This window comes from Apodemus sylvaticus, chromosome 3 (assembly GCF_947179515.1).
Source record: "Apodemus sylvaticus chromosome 3, mApoSyl1.1, whole genome shotgun sequence".
Classification (NCBI taxonomy): Eukaryota; Metazoa; Chordata; class Mammalia; order Rodentia; family Muridae; genus Apodemus; species Apodemus sylvaticus.
The window spans coordinates 164,910,726-164,936,875 of NC_067474.1; the positions used below are offsets into that span (position 1 = coordinate 164,910,726).

At 55.9% G+C, this 26,150-nt stretch overlaps 1 protein-coding gene across 5 annotated transcripts; it reads right to left on the reverse strand.

Moving 5' to 3' along the window:
* Nucleotides 1-3,956: 3,956 nt before the first annotated feature.
* On the reverse strand, nt 3,957-25,946 carry Tmem201 (transmembrane protein 201). Of its 5 annotated transcripts, XM_052178216.1 has the most exons (12): nt 25,736-25,806; nt 20,039-20,211; nt 19,725-19,845; nt 19,005-19,199; nt 17,555-17,731; nt 15,856-16,205; nt 15,249-15,452; nt 10,236-10,468; nt 8,080-8,151; nt 7,241-7,531; nt 5,906-6,043; nt 3,957-5,008 (listed from the first exon to the last, which is right to left on the reverse strand). In XM_052178216.1, the coding sequence occupies exons 2-12, from the start codon at nt 20,110-20,112 to the stop codon at nt 4,911-4,913; spliced, it is 1,953 nt and encodes a 650-aa protein (XP_052034176.1). In that variant the 5' UTR covers nt 20,113-20,211; nt 25,736-25,806; the 3' UTR covers nt 3,957-4,910. The 5 variants fall into 5 exon arrangements, with proteins under 5 accessions (XP_052034176.1, XP_052034177.1, XP_052034175.1 ...); XM_052178217.1 differs by lacking the exon at nt 20,039-20,211 and having other exon boundaries at nt 7,241-7,480; nt 25,736-25,946; XM_052178215.1 differs by lacking the exon at nt 20,039-20,211 and having other exon boundaries at nt 25,736-25,946.
* Between the last annotated feature and the right edge of the window lie 204 nt (nt 25,947-26,150).

The window sequence follows — 26,150 nt, forward strand, 5'->3', positions numbered from 1 at the left end:
CTATGCCTTTTTGAGTGAACTGTAGGGAAGGGGAAGATCCAGATGCAGAACAGAGAACTTTTTGACTTTACTTTTGAGAAGATCTCTTTCAGGCTAACCCTCAACTCTGGCCTCTATCTCTCAAGTGAAAGGATTACAGAAGTCTGCCACTACAGACTTCTACTTAGATTTTTTTTTTTTTCCCAAGACAGGGTTTCTCTGTGTAGCCCTGGCTGTCCTGGAGCTCACTCTGTAGACCAGGCTGGCCTCGAACCCAGAAATCTGCCTGCCTCTGCCTCCCAAGTGCTGGGATTAAAGGCATGCGCCACTACCGCCTGGCTTAGAGCTTATATCTTTATTTTATACACACACACACACACACACATTGTAGCTGTCTTCAGACACACCAGAAGAAAGCATCGGATCCCATTACAGATGGTTGTGAGCCACCATGCAGTTGCTGGGAATTGAACTCAGGACCTCTGGAAGAGCAGACAGTGCTCTTAACTGCTGAGCCATCTCTCCAGCCCCTCAACCTAGATCTTAAATCAAAAGCTCTCTGTTTGTGTGTGCTGGAGCATGCTCACAGGTGGAGGTTAACTTCTAGCATGTCGGTTCTCGGTGTCCATCATGTGAGATTCAGGGGTCAAATTCAGGCTGCCAAGCCCGGGGGCAAACGTCTTTACTCACTGAGACATTTGACTGCTTCTCAGCCCTGTAACAATTGTCCTGTGACTGAATACAAGTGAGCCACTGCACAGGTGTAGAGGTCAGGGGACAACCTGTGGGAGTCACTCCTCATTTCCCTACATGGGTTCCAGGAACTGAAGAGAGATGGCTGTCTTAGGGTTTTACTGCTGTGAACAGACACCATGACCAAGGCAAGTCTTATAAGGACAACATTTAATTGGGGCTGGCTTACAGCTTCAGAGAGGTTGAGTCCATAATCATCAAGGTGGGAGCATGATGGAATCCAGGCAGGCCTGGTGCAGGGGGAGCTGAGGGTTCTACATCTTCATCTGAAGGCTGCTAGCAGAAGACTGGCTTCCAGGCAGCTAGGATGAGGGTCTTAAAGCCCACGCCCACAGTGACACACCTACCCCAACAAGGCCACGCCTACTGCAGTAGGGCCACGCCCTCTAATAGTGCCACTCCCTGGGCCAAGCATATACAAACCATCACAACAGTGTCTTTCCACACTTGAGCTGTTTGTGCATTCTCAACGTGATTTTTTTTGGGGGGGAGGGGGCTTCAAGACAGGGTTTCTCTGTATAGCCCTGGCTGTCCTGGAACTCACTCTGTAGACCAGGCTGGCCTCGAACTCAGAAACCCGCTTGCCTCTGCCTGCCAAGTGCTGGGATTACAGGTGTGCGCCATCACGCCTGGCCCTCAAGGTGATTTTTAAGTTTTCTCCTGCGGTGCTGAGGATGGACTCTGGTATGCCACGTTGAACTCTGCGGGAGAATCACAGCCAGCCTCACCAACTTGCTACTTGAAACACTTCAAGCCTGTCTGTGGTGCTTGAATGAGAACTAGTCCCCATACGCTCATGTATTTGAACACTTTGTCTCTGGTGGGCCGGAGTTTAGGAGTCCCTGATGGGTGGGGGCTCAGGGATCCCTGGTGGGTGGGGGTTTAGAGACCCCTGGTGGGTGGTTTAACGGGGTCCAGCTTTGTTGGAGGAAATGTGTCATTGCTGTATCCTTTGAGAGTGTGTCATCTCCCTTCTAGTTTGTTCTGCACTGTGCTTGCAGCTGACAATGTGAGCTTCCGGCGACCACGCCTTCCCACAGTGAACTCATCCTCTGATGCCCAATGACCTTTTTTACCCATTGGCTGCCCTTAGCTGTCATTTTACCACTGCAGCGGGAAATTAACTAATACACCTTTTAGAGGCACAAAGGGTCCTAAATGGGACAGGAAATCTTGAGCTAGTAGGGTAACAGCCTTTGTGAGGTGGGGCCACAGGATCCAGCAGGTTGGGACAGGGAAGGCCCAGCTATCCAGCCACGCAGGCTTTGTCTGCTGTAAGACCACCAGAGGACCGGGCTAGAAATCATCATCACAGGGTGACAGACAGCAAATCTTTGACCTCACAGGTGGCTGTGAAACAGGTCTGGCGGCAGAGGCAGCCAAGGGCATGGGTGGTTTTATTTTTTAAGATTTATTTTGTGTGAGTACAATCGTCTTCAGATACACCAGAAGAGGGCATCGGATCCCCATCACAGATGGTTGTGAGCCACTATGTGGCTGGAAACTGAACTCAGGACTTCTGGAAGAGCAGTCTTTCCAGCCCCAGGACATAGGCTTGTTTTGTTTTACAAACAGGATTTCTCTATGTAATAGCCCTGGCTGGACTTGCTCTGTAGACCAGGCTGGTCTCAAACTCAGAGAGATCCTCCTGCTTCTGCCTGCCTCCCCAGTGCTACGATTAGAGTTGATTAGAGTTGTGTGTCACCACGCCCAGAGGGCATGGGCTTTACAAGGGGAGTCAGAGCAGACAATGGGCATTGTGGTGGCCCTACTGCCTGTCTAGGCAGATCCAGTTCTGTGCCTTTGGGTTCTGAGCAAAGTGGCCAGATCTACAGGGCACTTGTGAGGCCTTGGGAATCAAGTATATCTGTTGCTGACCTCTGGTCCTGGTTAGCTGTCAAGTTGATGTAGTCTAGAATTAATCTGGAAAAACAATTTCAACTGAGGAAATGCCTACATCAGGCTGACCTGTGGGCATATCTGCGGATTGTCATTAACTTATGTAGTCCCAAGGGCCCAGCCCACTATGGGCAGCTCCAGTCCCTAGGCTTGGGGTGTGTGCATCTGTGTTCCTGAGCTGCATAAAGTTGCATGAGCCTGTCAGTCAGCTATCACTGTTGGTCAGAGCTAACGGCTATGTGGGCTAGCATGCAGTTCTGTCTTCAAGCTCCAGTCTTGATGCCCCCTAATGACTGTGCCCTCAAAGTATAAGTGAAATAAACCCTTCCCTGCCCTCTGCTGCTTTCCGTCAGGGTGCTTCATCACAGTAAGAGAGGACCCTGGACCATCTCTCCAGCCTGCAGTAGAGGCTGAGGTGACACCAGGTCAGGTTGGCCCCGTCTGTCAGGGTGTACGGCCTGACAACACATCAGCTGACTCCTTCAAGAGTCAGGCTCTGCAGATCCTCGGGACCTCCTCTCACAGCTTTTGCACCCCTGGAAGGGGTGTTATTTTTTCCCCCAGAGGGTTAGCCCAGCAAACAAAGACAACACAGCCTGACACACGTCAAAAGTTGGTACAGTTTTTATTTTTATTTTTTTGCTTTTGTAAAGAAAAATAACATCGTGTTTATATATGAATCAGAACATGAATAGAGGCCCCTTCTGGGTGCACAGGCTGCCCTGCCGGGAGGGGCGTAGCCTCTCCTTAGGTGTTTTCTCGGGGCTGGAGACAAGGATGCTGAGGAACAATTTTGTTTCTTTAGGCAGGAAATAAAGTTTAAAAACTTGATGCATCCATTGTACAAATGTAGGCCAAAGAGGTGTCACCTCTATGTTGGAGCCTTTGTGGCAGCTGGACTCATGGAGCCCTGACCCATGACTGGTATGACACAACCCAGGTTAGTATCAAGAGCTCCCAAGACAGGAGTGTAGAGGTAAGGTCAGGGCTTCTTCCCTACTGTTAAAAAAAAAAAGTACTAAAAGCACCCAAAGCTTAAGAGACCACCTCCCTGGCAGGAAGGGCCGGAGGCATCTGCTTCAAAGCACACGCCTCACCTGGCAAAAGATGTGTAGAAAAATAAAGTTAAACTTTATCCCTGAATGACAGTGAAGTCCCTTCCCTTCCCCATGCCCCTCCCCCACAACAAATCCCAAGGGGTATAATACAAAGACACACACACACACACACACACACACACACACACACACGCACGCACACACGCACGCGCACACACGCGCGCACACACACGCACGCACACACACACACACACACACACGCACGCACGCACGCACGCACACACACACGCACGCACACATGCACGCGCTCGCACACAGGGCCAAGGCCTGACCCATACAGGCACATGTGGCCCCATACTATTGAAAGAGCCAGTGTTAGGCCAACGTTCCTCCTCCTCCCTTGGGGGACAGGATGTGCTCCCACAAGCCTGCAGGGTCCTCAGGGGGCAGTGGTTGGGCATGGAGGCACCGACACAGGTGGCCTGGAGCCACAGGTTGAGGGGACACAGATGGGGACAGGAGGAGGAGAGGACAGGGCTCAGGAGTACGGGATGTGGGTGTGAGGGAGGATCCAGGCCCACCTCAACTGTGCAGCTCCCTAGCAACTGGTGGGCTAGGCAGGGACTCGGATGGGAGAGCGGCTTGGACAGGGGAGCTCTGGCATTCTCAGGGGAACAGAGCTACTCGCTGGGAAAGCCACAAACAGGTGTGCAAGGCAGAAGTCACGGGAGAGGAGAGTCCCAGGCTCTCCCCGCCCAGCCCTGCCCGAGCCAACAGTCAGGAGTAGATGGATGGCCACGCCTGCTGGGGGAGCCTTGCTCTCTGCAGAGGGCAGGTGTGAGGATAAGGTGACCCAGGCTCCAAGTGCGTCTCTCAGGGGCTGTCTTCATCTTGATTCTCGGCTCTGCAGCAGACCTCTGGTGGCATGGAGGCAGCAGCAGGGCACAAGCAGCCTGGTTGGCCCACTCCCGCCACAGCTACAGTAGCACTAGTGTCCCTGGGGCTGGGCAAGCTTGTCAAAGATCCCTGGTTTTGGGGTCAGAGTGTCAGCACCAAACACAGTTGATGTTTGCAGACTGTTGGGTGGACAGCAGGTATCCTGAGGTCAGGGACTCGACCCAGGAGGTCAAGGCGGAGACAGAGCCCTTCGGGGAGAGATCTCAGCGCCAGTGTCGGAAGCAGCATGCACCTGGCACTGCCCTTGGCAAAGGCCCTCGGTGGTCAGCGCAGGCTCTGGTACAGGTAGGCCGAGGTGAAGAGCACATTGACAGCCAAACTCACAGCCAGGAGGCCCCGGACCAGGGAGGGACCTACGCGAGCTACAAGCGGGACACGAGTCAGAGGCACCCTAGTCCTCAGGCAGGGCCACACCCAGAGCAAACTTTCCGCCCCAGCTGTCCGAGCCACACCTAGTCTCCCTCAGGAACATTCTTCCTGCACAGAGGAGCTGGGGCCCTTCCGAAAGTACTGTGGAGGCCTGTTTCTCTGAAGGCCTATCTTTTCAGAACCTATGTGACCACACAAACCCTAGGTCAGGTGGCCTGTGTCTGCCTGCACCCAGCAACAACAGGGTAACCAAGATAGCAATGTCATGTAGGAAGAACTGGGAGTTTGTGGGAGGAGACCTTGTTCAAGCCTTAGAGATTAAGTACGCTAAGAAGCAGGGATGAGGGTCAATCACCCTTTAATCCCAGCAGAGGCGGGACTTAAGGAGGTCAAAGGCATTCTCTGCTTTGTGAGTTTGAGGCCAGCCTGGGCTACAGGAGACCTTGCTTAAAAACAACACAAGCAAAGGTAGAATGAGGCCTCAGGTCTTCTCATCAAAGTCACGAGACACAGTCCAGACCTGACTCAGGGCAGCAGAGTGTCCTGCCTTCCTTCCCACCCGCGGATTGACCACTGATGGTCTCACAGTGCCTGTCAGTGATCCAGCAAGGAAGGAGCCAGTGTCAAGCCAGCGGCTGGCAGCTCTCTGGCCCAACCATGAAGCACGTGGAAGGGCCAGGCCCGACCCAGGGGCTCAGACGCTCCCGAGCGGGGCCAACCTAGACATCCTCAGTATGTACTCTAAGCACAGGCGCTATCCATGGCTACTGGACATCTGACATGGGGCTAGGACAGCTGAGGAGATGAAGCAGAACTATCACAGTCTGGAGAGGGCTTCCTCACGGTCCTAGAAGGGGGCTGGGGATGACTCTCCCACCTGGGTCACAGACCTTTCCAGGGAGTGGTGTCCTCTGCGCAGCCTTTGGTGGTGGTGTCCACGACGCAGGCGGAGGAATGCGATGACTCATCCTCCTTCTTGATGGAGCGGCGACTGCGGGCACTGTCTCTGGCCAGCACTGACCTCATATCTGTGGACAGAGTGGTCATCCTGCCGAGCTGCAGCGCAACCCCAGGGCATCCCTGGTAGCTCTGCCCCAGACCCTGGACAGGTCCTTGGAGTCTCAAACCGCTCACCTCCTCTGCGCAGCACGTGAACACCGAGTGGTCCCAGAGAGCCCTAGGCAGTGAGGCGCGAGGCTCCAGGGAAATGGATTGTCCGCCCAGCCCTTCCTCTGAACACCACTCAGCCCATGCAGCCAAATCTACCCACACTCACAGCCCCAGAGAGCCACACACCGCATGTGAAAGTCTGAGTTTTAACAGAGTCCAATTAACTTTTAAAAATGCTTGTCAGCGGGTAAGGAGTGGGCAAAATGAGAGCATCTGTGACAGGGACAGGCTGACAATACACAGGCTTTCCAGAGTCCCAGGAAAGGAAGCCTCTAGAGTCAGTTACAAAAGGAGAGGGTACAGCTACCCACCAGAGCCCCCTGGGCAGCCTAGCGCTGAAGAGTACATTCCTACCATAGTAGCAAATAACCTCCAGAATCGGTCAAGGACTCCATGGCAGCACCTACTGCGTGCACACTGAAGGTCCACGCATACCCAGGGCTCCATGGCAGCACCTACTGCGTGCACACTGAAGGTCCACGCATACCCAGGGCTCCATGGCAGCACCTACTGCATGCACACAGAAGGTCCACGCATACCCAGGGCTCCATGGCAGCACCTACTGCGTGCACACAGAAGGCCCACGCATACCCAGAGCCCCATGGCAGCACCTACTGCGTGCACACAGAAGGCCCACGCATACCCAGGGCTCCATGGTAGCACCTACTGCGTGCACACAGAAGGCCCACGCATACTCAGGGCTCCATGGCAGCACCTACTGTGTGCACACTGAAGGCCCACGCATACCCAGGGCTCCATGGCAGCACCTACTGCGTGCACACAGAAGGCCCACGCATACTCAGGGCACATGGCAGCACCTACTGTGTGCACACAGAAGGTCCACGCATACCCAGGGCACATGGCAGCACCTACTGCGTGCACACAGAAGGTCCATGCATACCCAGGGCACATGGCAGCACCTACTGCGTGCACACAGAAGGTCCATGCATACCCAGGGCTCATGGCAGCACCTACTGCGTGTACACAGAAGGCCCACGCATACCCAGGGCTCCACGGCAGCACCTACTGCGTGCACACTGAAGGCCCACACGTACCCATGGTGTGCTTTGTGTCCCGAGTGAGATTCCTCTGTGGGAGCTGGGGAGACTCGATGAAGAGGCTGCCGTTGGGCGGCGAGTGCTCCTCTGAGCTGCTGGGGGTATTTGGCGCCTCCCCGGGGGACGGGAAGAGCAGCAGCTTCTGTCCTTTCAGGTTGAGTCGGGCAGGGCTGATGAGGGGCCTGCGGTGGCGTAAGGAGCCGGAGCTGGAGGCCATGGAGCCGGCCACGGAAGGCGCTGGGGAAGGGAGAGGAGAGGGCGAGCTGCTGGACAATAGGGAAAAGTAATCTGCAGAGAGAGAGAGGGAGAGGGGACAAACAGTGGCGGTGGCAGCAGGCACACAGGCACCTGCACCATGCACTGACATTCTGACATTCAGCACCCCCCACTGGGACCCGGTGCTTTCCCTCAGCCATGAGGGAAGGCAAGGTGTAAGCTGGGGAGAGGGGAGCCAGAGGAACCTGCTGGAGGAAGGGCCAGCCTGCCAGGGACTGAGCAGGGGGTGAGGGTGGGGACACCTTCTTAGACCTCCCAGGGCTGAGCTGGGCTCCGGCAGGAGCACACTGCTATCTTCCGGGGTCAGCTGGCCTGATGTGCTAGGGCTGCGCCCAGCGCCCGGCTGTACCCACGGCCACAGCGTGATACTGTCCGGCCTCCCATGGTCCTTCAGCTCACAGAGAAAGCCTTGACACACCATGCTCGTCTCCTGCCACGCGCTGGAGTCTGAGCACAGGTCTACTTCCCCTAAACTCACAGTTAACACTGCACAGATGCCTTGGCTTCAGGGTTGTCTGGAAACAGTTTTCCAGTCCCCTCTGCCAGCTCTGTCTCCTTACCTGAAAGAGAAACCTCCCCAGCTGGGGACACCCGAGAAGGTGGGCGGCTCCCGCTGAACAGATATCCTGAGTCTACGCAGAAAGAGAAATACAACATAGACAGACCTCAGAGTGACGCCGAGCCAGCACCCCGCCCCACATGCCTGCCAGTTGACTTCAGTGCTTTCATGGAAACAGCTCCTGCCATCCACGCACACGGAACACTCCCACTTAGCCAATGAAGACACTGACGCCTCCGGTGGTCACAGGGGTCAGTGGTGGTGTCGTGGTCTCTGCCTCATTGTTTGCCTTCTTCCCACACAATGTGCCATTTTAATTTCAGGCGTATGACTTTAGCCTACATGCAGGGATGCATGTGCACTCTGTGAGTGCAGTACTCCCAGAGGCCAGCGGAGGGAGCCAGACTGCCCAGAACTGGAGGAACAATGGTTAGGAACTGAATCTACTCAAGTCTCTGCTGCTACCCCATGCTTCAACAGAGAGAACTGCTGTCCCTGTCACTGGGACTGCAACCTTCCTCTTCCAAAGGGGCTTAAGAAAGAATCTGTTAACCCAGCTGCTCCCAGTCAATGTGTCCTGGGGCCTGGGGAGGGGTCAGCTGCCAGCCTGGGGCTACAGAGGACACAAGGTTCCAGCTCTCTGAGATAAGCAGACACTTCTGCCGAGGGTCCACCGTCCACTGCGAGTGCTTGGCCACTGAGCCCTACCTGCTCTCAGCACAGCCCTAGACACCAATGCCACTCTGTTGTTACTGTTATGTCAGATGCTGAGGAGAACCCGGGGCTGGGTGCCCTCGTAAGTAAGTGCTCTGCCACGGAGCTGTACACCCACTCTGCACCCAAGGGCGCTTTCCGTACCCTGGTGAGAATGGGGTGCACGTTAGCAGCAACAAGTCGACTTGAAGGCTGATTCTGTAGCTTCCTGCACAGAGTAAAACCCCAGAAAGTGTGCGTGACTGTCCTGCCATAGATAGGGAAAGGAACCCCATGGAACACAGCTTGTCGCAGTTGGCATGAGTGCCCCTTAAGAGCAGCACAGGGGGAAAAGCACACTGGCAGCTGGGTGAGTGGTAGGCAGAGCCTCGAGTTAGGGGATCAGGAACTGCTTCCTGCACAGGGCAAGTCCCCCCCTCACCCCGGTGTTGGATATCCCGAAGCTGGAGTAACAGGAGGGGTAAACTGCAGATCACAGGAGCTGGGACAGAATCAGGGTCCTTGGAACACAATATGCGCTCTTAACCACTGAGCCACTGCTCTACTAATCCTTTTTATTGTCTGTCTGTCTTTCTGTGTGTATGTCTATCTATCCATGTATCTGTATATGCATATATAAGTATGGATATATGCATCTATGTGTGTGTGTCTGTCTATGTATGCATGTCTATCCATGTATCTGTATCTGTTTGTATATATAAGTATGGATATATGTATCTGTGTGTATATGTCTGTCTGTCTGTCTATCTACCTATCTGTAAGACTCTGCTAAGACTGGCCTTGAACTCACAAGGTAGCCTGGGGTGGCCTTGAACTCTGGGGTTTACTAGGAAGGTGAGGGGCAAAACAGAGGCCCCCAGAAAGGGTGGGGCCTTGGTCTTTTCAGGCTCCACAGGGAGCAAGCAACCAACAAACACAACTGACCCAAACCAAATCTTTGCTCTTCAAGCACACATTTTCCAGTTAGAAAAACAGGAAATGAGAGGCAGGCAGATCTCTGACTTCAGGGTCAGCCTGGGTCTATAGAGTGAGTTCCAGGACAGCTACGAATGCAGAGAAACCTGTCATGGGAAATGCCCATCCCTCCCACCCCCCACCATCCTTACCAAGCTCTTGCTACTATAATGAACAAGGCAGCTACTTTGGCAGTGACACTGATGCCTGCAGTCACACAGGTGATAAGGAGCGCCACGGAAGGCGTCTGTGACAACCTTCCTTCCCCGCTCCCCACCAAAGAATAACACCCTAAACGGGAAGCCATCAAAGGGAATTCTTAAACAGTGCTAGAGGATGCTGAGGTGTGTGGGAGGAAGGGCTCAGCTCTACTTAAGTCTCCTTAGCAGAGTTCAAATGATCTCTTTCGTATTGGCCCATCTCCTCCTCACAAGACCCCAGCCCAGCTCTCCCCAGCTTGATTCTGTCACCAGTGCTTCAAGGCCTTACCTGTCCGGGCCAGAGAAGGTATGGTTCCCAGCGAGAGGGCCCGACTGAGGCGGCCTGGCAGGGATGAGGGGGAGACCCGACGGGGAGACCGGAGCAGTTGCTGCTTGGTGAGATGCAGGAAGCCGGGCGGGGTGGGGATGAACAGGGATGCTGGTGAGGCTGGGACGCTTGGGTAGGGCACAGCCAGGCTGGGGCTAGAAGGGAAGAGGCTGGCAGAGTCTCCTGGGAAGTACCTGCGAGGGCCCATGGGAAGGAGACAAAGGAGAGCAGAGTGAGTCAGGAAGCTTCTGGAGATAGCCTCTGCACAGTGGGGCCCGGCCCCTCCCAGGGTACAAGGTGGGCCCAAGTCAGGGTCCCAGAGGAGGCGTGCGTTAGTTGAAGCGAAGAGGCAATTGTCCATTTATTAGGAGCGGGTGGGCTGGGAGCCGCCAGCATGACTCGCCCCACCCACATGCCTGCCACCCCTCAGGCTCACTCAATCTACCTCTACCGTGAGTCTCAGCATTAAAGCGACACTGTTACCCTGGCCGGCTTCATGCCAATCCACCCTTGGCCCTGAAGCAAACATTCCTATTCCCAGACCAGGTACTGCGCTGGGCTCGGCAGACCCGGGGTTCTGCTGGCCACCAAGTTCTGTGCCTACAAGTTCCCAATGGAGTGGTTTGGGCTCAGAGACACTCGGGATGATCCCCAATTGGACTGGAACTTGAGAAGATGATACTGTCACATCTCCATGGGGCTGTGCCTCACGAGCCTGCCTCCTGCAGCACAGGGGAGGCAGACAGGCCTTGGCTCCCCAGAAAAGGCTCTTACACTGCACGTGCCAAACGCAAACTTAGACAAGACCCAAACCAACCGCCAAGCTGCCCGAAAGACAGACGGGAGGTGACAGTGTCTCTTTAACTTGAGAACAGTACAATCACACACCAGAACCTGATGGCCACAGGCCAGAATGTCAACCATGCTTCTGATTAAGGCACCCAATTACAGAGGGGAGGGGACAGAGGCAGTTAATACATTAGTCTGCCATCTGGAAGGAGCTTCCGGTATCCAGCCTTACCTCGGTCCCAAGGGACAACTGAGCCCAGCAGACAATGTGCGGACGAAGGCCAGGCCCCGTGGTGAGCAGGGCTAAGGTACTCATGCTATCGTGGCCAGGTGCTGGGGGGGGGGGGGCTACTGCTAGCCAAGCTCTGCACCCCTCTGTCCCCATTTTTCAGTTTTGTTAAGAGAGGTGTATGTAGCCAGATGGTCACTGTCCGGAGAACCAGATGACCTTCCCAGTCTCTTGCAAAGGACCATGAAGCCACCAGAACTTCCAGCTCAGTGTCTGGGGAACATAGGAAATCAGGGCACAGCAAAACTGCAGAGGGGCATTCTTGGATGCACCCTAACTTTGCTTCCAGAGCTGCCTTTTTGGGGGCTGTGAGAAGCCCTACTCCTTGGTCAAAGACTGAGGAATGTCGTCCCTGTCTTAAGCAAAGTTGATTTTTCATGGAATGGGGTTTATCTCAGTTTTAGACTGTCAGGTGCATGTGTATGTGTGTCGGGTGTGTCTGGGTTTACTTTCTAGCACCCCCCCCCAAGTGTACTGTTTTGTTTTCATTTCAGGATTACAACTGAATCTGGCTGGACCTCAGTGAAGGTTCCAGGGGACATGTCCAGGCACTTTAGGGCCAGCAGAGGTGAGGCTGGAACCTGGAAACCACATGCTTGGCTGTGTGAGCCTTTGTGGGAAGACCCTGGGCTCTGCTGAAGGTTTGTTGGTGACGCTGCAGCAGGTTCAGCCAGTCTCAGAGCGGGTGCAAAGGCACGGCCAAGCCCTTCCAGCAGGTGGCAGCAGGGTGCTATACTAGGCCGCCTGTGTCCATTCCTGTCCTACCCGGGAGCCAAGGCTGACCCTGGAATAGGCAGCCCCGAGGACCAGCAAGCAACGGGGGGATGCAGGGCAGGGGAGGTCCTAGCCGGGCGGGGACCCCATCCTCCTGGCCCCTAGTTCAGCGCCCCGGGCTCTGCTAGTCTAGCCCTGGTTTCTCCAGCCCTGCTCAGTCCTGGGGCCTCAGCCATGGTTAACCCTGGGAGCCGTAGCCACTAAGCACAGGAACTGTTCCCAGGTTTGAAGCCTCTCGGAGGCCACACTGTGAGAGAGGGCTCTGGAGGTCTGTCTCGCTCTTGCTGTGCCACAGGAGTGAATCCCAAAGGTGGGGAAGTTTGGCAGGGGCTCAGCTCTGCCGTGCCCTGAGCAGCTCCTGAGGCAGCCTCTTCTGTCCAATGCTTCTTTAGTGAGGTCCTGACTGTCTGCATGCTCGAACCCTAGCCCGCGCGCGCGTCTCCTTCCTGATCCCTGGGAACCCTGACCATGGAGTGGGCCAGCAGGCTGGAGCTCTCTAATCCAACCTGGGGGGGTGCAGGGAGGGAGCCTCAAGCCTTCCTCCTCCCCGAGCCCGCCCTCCAGAGTGTAGCTGCTGGAAAAGCAGCGAGCGTACCCCACGTAGGGCGAGCGCTGCGGGCAGCAGGACAGGAACGCCGGGCCAGCAAGCACTCCTTGCCATCACCAGCTCCCCAACCTGCTCCCAACCCCAAACGCAGTACCCCAAACCAACCCACCTCCCTCCTTGGCACAGAAGCCCTTCTGAAGAACATGAAAGAAAAAAAGACGCAGTACCTAGTGCCAACTGGAATGAGCAGGGCCCAGGAGGCATTTATTGAAAACACAGCATTCAAATCATGGCCTCTATGGCCAGTGGTGGTTACAGTAGTTAGGGTCGCTGGACAATTAATCACAATCTACTACATGACACAGGCTTGTACTGGGTGCAGACAGAGAACACAACAGGATGGAGGCTGGCCTGGAGCTGGAGGGTGGTCCTACTCCAGGGCGAGTGTTACTGGAGTCTGCTGGGCCCAGCGTGGGGACCCCAGACCCAGAAGTGAGTAGTCCCCCTCCTTCCTATTTCAGGGACACCACTTGTATGTACCTGGGGTGACACTCTGATCAGGGACCGCCAGGTGGTTGTCCCCAGTCAACAAGCCGCAACCCAAGGGAGCCTGCATTTCCTCAGCTTCTGCCAGCGACACCAGAACATGCTTTCTCCAACTAACAAAACTTTAAAGGACTATTAATGTTAAAAAGTAACACAAACGCTTTAAAAGGCCAGAATCCTGATCCGGCATGCCTTATACTCCCACCAGTAGGCAGGGCGACATGCTCATCAGGGATTCTGGCTGGCCAGAGCTGGCTCTGTGTATGATAAATAATTTAAATACACACACATGCACACACGCACACATACACCTGCTTCTATGTAATGTCAAAAATGCAGAAATGAACACCATATCGCCAGCTTCTTAGAGATCCACAATACACACGAGAGGGCGCACCGACAACAGCCCCACCGCCAGTTTTTTCCCCGTAGGCCAATTCCGTGGAGAAAAGAGACAGGTAGTTGTTCCCTGTCCTCTCAGAGAGCTGTGCCCACAAGGTCAGCAGCAACTGGCCCACATCAACCATGGCCTTACCTACACCTCAGAGGGGGCCTTCCACACCCTGACCCAGAGCAAGCTGAGCCCTGCAATGCCAGAGGCAGCGCCTGGTCTTCTGACACTTCAGGTCACCACACATGGAAGCTGAGTACTGCTGGGCCTGCTGCTGATACGGAGGTCAGAGGACAGGGGCTTCCATGGACCCTCACACAGCGTTACCACAGTGGGGCCTGCTGCTGATACGGAGGTCAGAGGACAGAGGCTTCCATGGACCCTCACACAGCGTTACCACAGTGGGGCCTGGTTGCCTCTCAGGCTCCCTATGGGGTTTCAAGAACTGACCAGCCACCTCACAGACCCAGCAGCAGATGGCCATGTCTGACGTGACACTCAGTCATGGGAATCTTCCTTTGCCCTCCCTGGGCTCTGGGGTGGGCGGAGGGTGAAGGAACCCACCCACACTTAGAGGGACTTCAGTTAGCAGACAAGTGGCAGGGGCAACAACGGACAGAGTGTAAGTCAGTCAGGAGCCACCAGCGGGCAGCAGGCCTATGGTCCAGATGGAGCCCGAGACAATGCCCTCTTCCCATGGCCATTACCTTCCCTGCCAGTGTGCCACCTCTCGTGGTCCTCAAATCCACCGAGGCCAGTACCCAGGGCCCTAGAGAAGGACCCACCTCCCACTCCAGATGGCTAACCAAAGCTGAAAGACAGCAGGGGTTTGTCCAAAACCCATCAGCTAGCAGGGGCCTGATCTGGGTGGACTTTTGGGGTAGCATCCCCGGGAAGCTGTGCCTGGGAGGAGGACGAGGCTGAGCCCACACGGGGCTCGCAGGTGCCCCCAGAGAAACAGAGGGCAGAAGCCTTGGCACCCTCCACAAATTATTCCAAGAAACCCACCAATGCTAGAGAGGTACAAGGGACAATGACCCGATGTCACCAACAGTCTGTTGGGTCCTGTTTGTACAGAGCAGCCACTGATCTAGGATGATGCGTCTCTCTACCTGGCAGACCACAGGAACTTGCTGTCCACCTGAGAGGGGCCTGCCTCACAGTCATAGCCACTGACAGGCTGAACCCAAGAACTGTCCTCGCTGCCCCAGGGAAGGACCCTGAGGGACCATGAGTCTCGGGAAGGAGCCCTAGCTCACCACACCGAGAGGCCATGGCTTGTCAACTGGCTGATGTCAACCAAATGACAAGGGCACAGTGGAGGTCTACACCCTCGCCTGTGGAGTCCGAGCAGACTGGGTGCCTGGAGCTAGCAGGAGGCCACAGGTCACACACAGGTGATGAAGCTTGGTCACTGGGGCTATGACAGGGTCTTAGGCCAGAGTGGTAGTGGCAGTGGTGAGCGAGTACAGGGCACCCGGGGAGCACCTAGACTGGGGGAGAGGGGCTTGGTGGGGAAGGGGGTTCTGCTAAGGGTATGGGATGGCTAAGACGAGACAGTTGCCTGCTTCAGGGGGTGAGCCGGGCCCGGCCCATCCGCCACCGTCCTCCCCCCGCAGTCACTGCTGCTTCTCTGACCTTCGGGGCCGGAACCTCCGCGGGCCTGTCGCTTTCCTTGTAGCCACAGCTGCGGTGAAGCCCACCAGGCAGCACAGGGACGTGGTACTGAACTTGAGCGTGTCCAGCCAGCCGGGCGAGGCAGCCTGTAGATAGTGCTCTGCCAGGTGCAGCCCCAGCAGCAAGGCCCAGAGGCAGGTGGAGAAGGCATCGATGCGCCGCAGCCTGCCAGGGAAAGCAAGGTAAGCATGCGCCCCGGGTGGCACAGAGCCTCCCGGCATTCCCTGTGCCACACCCTATCTCCATCACACCCAGCTCAGAGCCTAAGCAGGTCAGAGCTCCTATGCCCACTGCCTGGCCTGGGGCCAAGGCGAGCACTGTCCTCACTTGAGCTTCCACAGCCTCTGCTACTCTGACTCTGGACATGTATGAGGTGACTGGGCCCAGCCTCAGAGGCCAGCAGTGACTGGCTCAATGTCACTGTCATCGGTACTTCTGCGTTGTCCTCCTGGCCTGGAGAACTTGAACAGGCTGTCTAGAGTTGAGCCCAGAGTAGGGGACCACCACGGAGGCAGTGACGCTCTGCCCACAGACCTCTGCCCACCCAGCTCAAGGTCCCACAACACACCTGATGCGGCCAGCCAGTAGCATGGCCAGCAGGCAGGTGAGCAGGCCTACTGCCACGATGCTGGTCTGGTGGCTCTGCCCAAAGGCCCAGGCCTCGTGTAGCTTCTCTGTGGCATGCTCAGGCAACAGGCCCAGCAGCTGCTGCCAGCCCTCCGCCTGAGACGTGGTATTGTCTGTGGCAGCAGAACTGTTGCCCCCAGGAGGTAGGGCCGGGGGCAAGGCAGCCCCCGGGGTGAAGGGTTCGCTGGGTCCATACAGTGTAGTGGACATCAGGAAGGCACAGGCCAGGAAGGCCAGGGCTCGGAGCAGGATGACCTGGAGTGGGGCCTTCACAGCTGAGGAACTGAAACTCTGAGGGAGGGAGAGATGGGTCAGCTAGAAGTGGAATGCAGACGGTCCTGTCTCCACACCCTTGCTGATGCTCAGGGACCACTACCCCCCCCCCCCCCACAGACACACACAGCTAATGCCTCACTATGACAGGTCTCTGTGACAGGGCACTGCTGTCTCCTTTAGAGAAACAGTTCTACATGCTGAGACTTTGTGCTTCTAGAAACATCTTTCTAAAACTTTGTCAAATTTTTATCAAAAACTCCTATTACACTTGACTAGAATGCCAGAAAGATGTAGAGACGACTCTGGGAAAAGTTCAATTAATATATTTTTTTTGTTAGGACTAGAGAGAAGGCTCAGTGGTTAAGAGCACTGACAGCTCTTCCAGAGGTCATGAGTTCAATTCCCAGCATCCACATGGTGGCTCACAACCATCTGTAATGGGATCCAATGCCTTCTTCTGGGGTGTTTGAAAAAAATGACAGTGTATTCAGATACATAAAATAAATAAATCTTTAAAAAAGTTTTTTTTGGTTAATAAGTTATTCAGACTAAAATCCAAGAAGCTAGAGTGAGAATCAAAGGTCTGCGGTCTGAGGACAGGAGCCGCCCGTTCTTCTGAGCAGACAGGAGAGCAGGGACCGAGGCAGTACGTCCTCATGGTCAGTAGTGGCCAGCTCCAGAAGGCAATGACTGAGCTGGCAGACGAAGGCCCATCTGACACGGGGTGGAGCAGGAGCTTCCTTGTGGAGGAGTCTGTCTCTCAGGGCACTTGCTATTCTGACTTCTCTTGTGCATGCAGACAAGCTTCCCTGGGCTAGGCTACAGTCCCATTCACTCGTTTATTAGTGTTTCAAAACCTAGACTATTTGCTTACACACTACAACAAAACTAGAGTTAATTTCAGCCACTATTCCTGAGTCTGACCCCTGGCACTGTTGTTGATCATGTGTGTGTGTGTGTGTGTGTGTGTCCCTGCAAGCATGTCAGAGTCTGACCCCTGGCACTGTTGTTGATCGTGTGTGTGTGTGTGTGTGTCCGTGTGTCCCTGCAAGCATGTCAGCCCTACCCTTGGGTCCCACAGCCATGACAGGAGCCAGTGCTCAGGCTACCTACCTCATCATGAGGTGACCATGAGGAACAAATACAAGGGTGTCTAGAAAGCGGAAGGGTCGGCAAGGCAACCTTAGATCAGGTAAGGGCATGGCAGCCACAGCCACGTCCAGCTGATGACAGCAGGGGCCACCAGGCAGCTGTTTCCCAGAAAAGGAGTCTTGCACACTGCACTATGCCCCAGTCACTAGGGCCCAGCTCCCAGACCATCTTCCCTGCCACACCCGACACCCAAATGTCCCATGGCCTCAGACCTGCCCATGAGCCTGGTCAGCCTCCCGACGCCGGAACTGGTGGCTGAGAAGCAGGGCACGCAGCTGGCGGTTCTGGTGCTTGATGTAGTACTCCACAGCTGCCTGGCATGGGCGGCACAGCTTGTACATCTGCTCCAAGTGGTGGCGGTACACCTCAATCTCCTCATCATACCGGCCCTGTGGGTGTGGACAGAGGGCCGGCTTACAGCGGGGAACTGGGTTCAGACTCCGGCCGGGCCTGTGCAAATGGCGATGCTCAATCCCAGGAGTGAGGGCTGGCCGTGACACAGGACATTAATGACATTCTGTAGCTCCCAGCCTGCTCAAGTAGGGACACTGAGCCGACACACTCTAGATCGTGGCAGAAAGACAACCGAGGATCAGGGCCCTCCTCTCTCCTCTCCTGAAGGTCTAACACACACCAGAGTTCTTTAGTTTCCCAGGATAGAAGTTCCATCCCTTGCCTTCTCAGAGATGCAGCAAGGTCCACAGCGAGCAGGTCGGTGGGAATACCTAGCGTGATCTCTTGCTGGGGCAAACAGGAAGGTCACCTGGCATCAGTCATTCCCTCACAGCCTCTTTGTAAAAGCCCTTTAACAACTACACGTATCCGTTTACTGAGTGTGCGTGAGCATGCAGAGGAGGCTGCAGGGCCCCGGTGAGTGTGTTAGCTGAGCTCAGTAGTCTAGCTTGGTGGTGAGTATCTTCGCCCACTGAGCTGTCTTGGTGGCTCTCCCTCTCGGCCTCCTGGCTCCTTCCTGGTCCCCAGGTGGTGCCCTGGCTGGTTCTGTGTGTCAACCTGACACGGGCTGGAGTTATCACAGAGAAAGAAGCCTCCCTTGAGGAAATGCCTCCATGAGATCCAGCTGTGGGGCATTTTCTCAATTAGTGATCAAGGGGGGAGGGCCCATTGTGGGTGGTGCCATCCCTGGGCTGGTAGTCCTGGGTTCTATAAGAAAGCAAGCCAGAGGAAACAAGCCAGTAAGGAACATCCCTCCATGGCCTCTGCATCAGCTCCTGTGTCCTGACCTGCCTGAGTTCCAATCCTGACTTTCTTTGGTGATCAACAGTAATGCAAAAGTGTAAGCAGAATGAACCCTTTCCTCCCCAACTTGCTTCTTGGTCATGACGTTTGTGTAGGAGTAGAAACCCTGACTAAGACAGGTGGGATCTGCCTCTCTTCTTCCCAGGACACCACGCTAAACAGGACTGACTAACGAAGGAGACCAGAAGGTTGCCCCCTAAAGCTGCAGTTGGAGCCCAAGGCCTCTGTCTCCCTCTTCTCATGGATAGAGCCCCCTGGCCTGACAGGCTCTGGTTTCCGTGGTGTTCTCCCAGTGGTCACAAGGTCAGTGATAGCAGTTCAGCTCCGGCTATGAGGGAAGCCACACACCCTGCAATGTGGGGTGGCAGGAGGCGAAGAGGGGCTCTCCCTACTGTGCATGCTCACCTCCTCACGTGGTGTGAAAGCAGCCAGTTGCTTGATCTTGGTGGTCTGGTGGTGGCTGCACCTTCGGCAGAGCAGGACCTGGCTGCTTACCCACTGCTGCGGCTGCGCAGGGTCCCGGGGACTGGGTACACTGCTCACCACATGGTTCAGGTGTTCCATGTACTGTGCTGGGATTGGCTTGTTGTAGTCTCCATTCTGGGGAGGAAGAGAGGACCTGGTGAGTGGGGGCCCACTCAGGGATCCAGACAACCCTACTCTGGCTTTCTTTACACAAAAGAGCAGCAGCATTCCTTCTGATGCTGCCTAACAACAGAACCCCCAAAACCTAGGTACTGAGAAGCTACCCAGCATGTACCTCTGGGCAGGCCCTGGGGTACCCTTTGCCCACATCCCTCACCCTGGCTTTGTCCCCTAGAACTACACTCTGAGAACTCAGGCTGCAAGCTGGGCCTGTGGGTAAGGCTGTGACAGAGAACAAACCACTGACAACGCCGAATACACCTGCATCTGCAGGCCTGGGCCTCAGACCTGCCCTGCTCTTGACTCTAATCTTCCCCTGTTGTGATGAGGCAGGACAAGTGGTCACAGTTCTCTGCACCTGCTCTTCCTCCTCAAGGGAAGACACAGAGCCAGGCCCACAGCCAGACGACGGTGGCATGGATGAGAGCTCAGGCTAGCTCAGCAGCAGTCTTAGCACTGCCATCCACTGACAGCCCGTACCTCTTGAAAGCCATTGTACTGCTCACAGTGGGGACAGTCCCAACAGTTGCGGTTCCCATAGGGCACCAGCGTGTCGTGGTTGCAGAACCAGCAGTTGACCATCGTGTGCGTCGGCTTCACCCTGTGGACCAAAAACAGTCGTCAGTCTGAATGTTCAATGGCATCTGAAATGTGAGCAGAAGTGGCATCCAAGGTGGAAATGCAGGCCCAGCCACAGGGCATGGAGGGAGAAGGGACTCTTAAATGCTTGTCGGTATCTCCCGGGATGATTTACCGACGACAAAGCACTTCGCAGGAGTCAGTTTGAGACTCACCAGCTCTGTAGGCTCCAAAGCATCCACTTGGGAACCCAGGGCCACCAGCCCCTTCTGTTCTGGGTCTCAGACATTGCAGGGCAGAGACGGGGGCATCACAAGGTCAGGGATAGCTAACCAATGGGCCAACAGAGATGACACGTAGGACCCTTCTTCCCTCATGAGGTCTATTCCTAGGGTGCAGAAATCATGTTTCGGAGAGTTCTAAGACTTAAGGGAGCTTTCTGTCCTTCCCAGGAAAAAAAAATCCCTAGAGAAAGAGAGAGCCAAGGAGGCCACGGGGTGGGGACTGTTGACAGGGGCAGGGACAAGTCACAGCTGTGCAGCCAGGGCCCAGCCTTTTGGGTAAGTGGGGGCAATGGGGAGGCAGGCCCACAGCGGGTTTTGTTGGTCACACGACAGGTGGGGCCTGCAGATAATCCTGACCCAGACACTGGGGATCTGTGCAGCAGGGGGTACACAGCAACTGCCCAGCAAGCCAGTCCAGGAATCTAGAAACAAATGGGTGAAGGGCAGCAGCTGGGAGCCCTAGTGTCCTGACCTTGCCCTTTTGCCCTGTCCTCACTCAGAGGCCATGTCTAGTTCAGGGGCACGGCCCAGACCCAGGTAGCATGGCCGCCACACACAGATGGCCTTGCTCCTTAGAAGCATCTGAAAAGACTGGCCTGGCTGCGGAGCTCCTGGATGTGCTCAGGAGGGTGTCACTTCTTAAACCAGAGGGTAAGCCAGCCTGCACAGTGGACCAGGAACAGTGCCTGCTGCTTCTGCATGTCACACAGATTCAGTGACAAGACACGGGGAGCTTTGTAGTGGAAAGGGCGGTCTCGTCAGGAGGCCGGGAGGGAAGACAGCTGTGGAAGCAGGGTTCCTGTTCCTGGCTCAGCCCACACCGCGTGCGCAGCAGCTCTGCTCCCTCCATGAACTGTGAGCAGTGATGAAGGGTGGCCTGTCAGCTGGGGAGAAGAGCACCTTCCTCACTGGGACTCACTTTTGGAAGTCCTAAACAGTATCATGGCCTAGTCCACAGCAGCGACAGGGACGTGGTGTGCTCCTGCAGCCAAGCCTCCTCCTGCCCAGTGCAGGTCTACGGCAGAAAGGTGCTGGAGGGACGGCTTGGCAGCTGAAACACCCACTAGTCTTATAGAGGACCCCAGTCTGGATCCCAGCATCCACGTCCAGCGGCTCACAATCGCATGTAACTCCAGCTCCAGGGGAGCTGATGCCACGGGCCTCCATGGGCACCTGCATTTATGTACACACACACACACACACACACACACACACACACGCACACACACACACAGTTTAAAACAATAACAGCAGCACAGGGCTCACAGGCAAAGCCTTAAGACTGCACACAGGGAGCCGGGCATGGTGGCGCACACCTATAATCCCAGCACTCTGGGAGGCAGAGGCAGGCGGATTTCTGAGTTCGAGGCCAACCTGGTCTACAGAGTTCTAGGACAGCCAGGGCTATACAGAGAAACCCTGTCTCGAAAAAACCAAATCCAAAAAACAAAAACAAAAACAAACAAACAAACAAACAAGAGACTGCACACTGGGTAGGTACCCTGTGCCTTAGTCTCTAGGGTCTCTCTACCTTCTAGAATCTTCATTTTAATCCCTCATGTTTCAAATAGGTTGCTCTGACTTTGCTAGAGACTGCGGCACAGCTGTGGTTGGAGGACTGCAAATGTGTTCTGCCTGTGTTTGGCATTCCTGGGTAATTAAACACTTACTTTGTGGTAATTTGTACATCTTTTATAGGCCTCTTTGTAATTATGCACCCGGCATGCCTCACAGCTAGCACGCAGGCAGAGTGCACGCTCATCTGCCCGAGTCTGAGGCAAGGCACCCACCTGCCCCTGGGGCTCCTTAGCCTTGCTTCTATTCGATGGGAAAGGTCAACTGCTGGGCTTGCTCGGAGACCAAAGACAAGCAGGCAGGGGCTGTTGCTCTTGAGTGACAGATCTGCCAGGAAGCCCAGCCCACCCAGGAAGCCACCATCTCCACTCTGGGTCCCGGCTCCGTTGCTAGGGAAATGGCTCCTGGCCTCTGGAAAAAGCCTGGTGTGGAAGCGGAAGGCGGGGGATTCATCCTCCCGAGGCCAGAGGCTAATCTCTGCCAGGGGTGGATACTTGAGGGTGGGGTGCTCTTTTATGGTCCGAGCAACCATTGTCTGCCTACAATGGCTAGGTGGGATCCCTATACCAGGAGCTACCTCCTTCCCAGACAGCCCCAAAAGGTGCGTGGGCAGGAGCAGCAAGGCAGCTGCAGAACGGCAGACCTTCTAGCACCACTGTTCCAAAGGGCGGGTGACCATGCAAACAGTCCCCGCAGCCACTTCACAGTGCCACCTGTCCCAGGGCACACGGGGCATCCTGCCTCAGGACTCACCCAGGTTTGTTTCAGGGAAGCCCTCGCAGTTTCCCTGGCAAACTCCTTGGTCTACTTTTCTCTCAAGCCAACAATCCCAATTCTATGACAAATCACATTTGGGGACTACATTGGAGGTGTTTAGATAGCAAGTCGCCTTAAGAAAGGAGAGGAAGGTGACTCAGCAGAGGCCAGCACCTTGGTCCATGACCAAGCCTAGGTCATGTTCATTGCCATGGGTGGGTGAGGGACCTGGAAGCCATCTCTCAACTGGTCATTGTGATGATCTCTTGGGATGCCAAAGGGAGCCTCGGGGAGCCATGGAAGACGGTCGGAAGGCACACCAGCAGGAAACATGAACACATGCCTCTGGTTTCCTCCATCAGCCTAGGACTTTTAGGAAAAGCCTAACTCCCGCCCCACACCTCAGCATAGGTAATTACTTCAAATTCTTAGGCTCAGGAACCAGTAGGGCCCGTGTTACGTCACACAGGCGAGAGACAGTGGATGGGCTTAGTTTGCTGGGTGCTCTGAGTCTAAGGGAGACCAATGTGCCTACCTCTTCCTAAGGAGCCTGACCTTCCTAAGGATGCCTGTGAGAACCAGGCTTAGTTCCCCCGGGTCCAGGGAAAGCGCAGCTGTACAGGATGCCCCGTCTCTGCTCGTCCAAGTGTGAGCTCATCAAGGAGGACGGGTTCTAGGAGGTACACCCTAGGCTCCAATGGCGGCGTGCAGCTCTGCACAGCCTGGCCCAAGGAGATCCCACCTCCAGCCTAATCTCAGCAGCAATGCTATCCAGCACAGCAGAGAACCCCCCAAACTGATCCTTCGGGGGACGGAGCCAGGCCTGGACGGACACATTACACACTCAGTCCATCAAGAACCATCATGGCTTTCAGAGATGACATCTGAGCAGAATGCATGGCCTGACCGTGACACACGAACCACCAGAGTGGCAGGGAACAGATGCTATAGGATGGCCACCAACAGGCAGGGCATATGCTATCACCCAGAAACAGGTGCCCTCAGTAGCAGGGCAGAAGACAGGAGAGGGTCAAATAAAATGTAAAATAAAGTGGCCCCCAGCTGGGGCGGGCAGCTCTGAACAGTGAGTGTTGAGGCAACTTAGACACAGGAGTAACTGTCAGAGAGCCTCTGAGTACTAGGGCAGGCTCTGAGGTATACTTGAGTCGAGGCTAGCCACATATAGCTTCGTATCCAGACGCAGAAACTATGATCTCGATGAACACAGGCAGATGCCGTGCTGACAGGACAGTGATGGCTGCTAAACCGAGCTCCCAGGGGCAAACCCAAAAAAGTGCAAAGGGACAAGACACACCCGAGCGGCAGCAAGAAGAGCGGGGGAGGCACAGGGAGTGGGCTGACCTCCACCCCAGCACCCCAGCGCCCCAGCACCCCAGGTCCGGGGAACCGCTCCGTGTGAAGCAGGGCTCCTCGGCCTACAGCTCACGGTGATGTGGGCATACCCCAGGCTTCATTTCCCAGCTCTGAAAAGGTCCAGGATGGCAGTGCCTACCTCACTAGAGCAGCTCCTGAATGACAGGTGCTTGTGCGCATCACCTGTACAGGAGGGGCAGCTGCTGTCATTACTACAGTAACTGGGACAGGGAAACGCCATGGGTGAGGTAGCAGGGTGCTTGGCTGACTTTGGACTCTAGATAACTTCTCTGCAACCACTTTGGCCAGTTTTAAAACCCAGGAAGGCTGACCTGAACAGGGACACTCACGGGGCTCCTCTGGGCCAGTCTGGCCTCTGTGATTAGCTTGAAAACACCCACTCCACTAAAGACCTTCCAAAATCAAGTTCCTGCAGCCCCTCCTCTGGCATAGTCAACGGCCGTTCTCCACCACAGCTGATTCCTGTCTCCCACAGCTTCCCCTCCATGGAAGCGGAAAGCTGCAGCCTCCTGCTAAGCGAGGCTCAGAATCGCGAGAGGCCAATTCACCACCAGATGAAGCCCAGACTTCATAAGGACCCATGCGCACAAAGCGCCGTGCTCTGACCAATCAGCAGCAGTGGTCCAAGCATGGTACCTTGACAGTCTGGTGCCAGTAACATGAAGGGAGTTTTGGCTGCTCCTGTAAGAATATATATGTTCCCCACACACCTCACCAAGGCCTCAGATTCCTGTCTCTAGCAGAGGCAAGGTCCTCATTGGCAGGGCAGGAAGGGGTGACAGGCAGTGACCCAGGACACAACCAGTCCCACCCTGCTCTTCTGGTCACATGCCCTATCCTGAGCTGGCAGACGCACCTAGGAGGTGTCTGGGCTTTGAGACAAATTCTGCTTGGCACATGAACAGACTGCCCAGGCTCCCCTAGGTCCAGGTAAAAAGAGACTGCTTTGGGTTAGCTGATATTAAGAGGTCCCTCTGACTTCTAAAAACTGGGTGGGAACAAGACAGAAAGCTTGGGTTGAGATCCCTAGAGTCAGGCACCCTCTCAGCCCCCCTGGGATGTCCCCCCTCCCCCGTGACTCACCTATCTCTAACAACTTTTGCCTGCCCTCTCCTGCAGGAGAAATGCAGGGTTAAGGAAGGCGACCCATAACCCAGGTTGTCAGTTCAAATCATAGCTTCTTGTCGCCCAGCGACTCAGGGCAAGTCCTGAGCTTTGCACATCCCTGGCTGTCCCAAAGAGGCTCCCACAAATGCGTATATGTTCCTATCCTCAGGAAATGTGATCAGGTGAGCTATTCCCTCACCCTGCTGAAGAAACTATCCCATTTTGGGGTTTAACCATGCAGGGGACTGTCCAAAGCCAGCTTTGAGTACTGGGATCTGCATGATCTCTGAGCCACGGCAGGACAGAGTATTAGCCCCAAAGCCCATCCCAGACAGGTGTCCAGGGGGCAGAGCGTACACCTCTGAGTGGACAGGTTCCTTAAATGTGTGGAGTGCAGGCTCCTGCCTCAGACTGCTACTGTTCGCACGTGCCTCTTCTAAGTACTCCGCTCCAAGGCTTCTCCGGGGGAGAGCTTCCGTGAGGAATGTTATTGCTATCGCATGCAGACCATCAAACGCCAGCTCTCATCATCCTAACCGATGGGCTGCAGAGGCCCAGCAGGGCAGTACAGCCAGGATCGCGGGCCTCGAAGGGAGGAGCAAGCAGCAGCCCCCTCCCCCCCAGCCACGGTCGGAGGCTGCTCCCCGACGAGGTTTTTAGGGGGTGAGGGCAAAGGTGGAGGCGGGGAAAGCGTGTCGCAGCCGCGAGCAGGCCTGGTCGGCCCGTGGGACTCCGCCGTAGCCTCGCGGGGGCGGGGCGGCGGCCGGGGCCGCGTGCAGCGGGGCGCGCACTCACCTCCGCGCAATCCGGTAGAGCACCACGCCGGCGGCAGCGCACGCCGTGACCCCCAGGCCGCCCGCCAGGCCGGCGGTGGGGCAGCTGGCCAGCAGCGCGCTCACTCCCTCCATGGCTTCCGGGCGGAGTCGGTGGGCTAGGGGCGCGGGCCGCAAAAGGGACTCCCGGCGGCCCGCGCGCTCCGGCTCGTGCCGTGACCTTCGCCGCTTTGTAGCCGGCGCGGGCCCGCCCCTTGACTCGGCGCGCTCCCGCCGCGCAGCCAATCGCGGCGCGGGGCGAGCCCGGGTGGGCGGGGCGCCGACGGAAGCGCTCGGCGCTGGCTCGGACGCGCCCCCCAGCGACCGCAGTTGGAAAGCCACTCTCTAGAGCTGGAGGGAGTCCCTCCTGCGCCTGCTGCCTGCGCATGCGTGAGTTT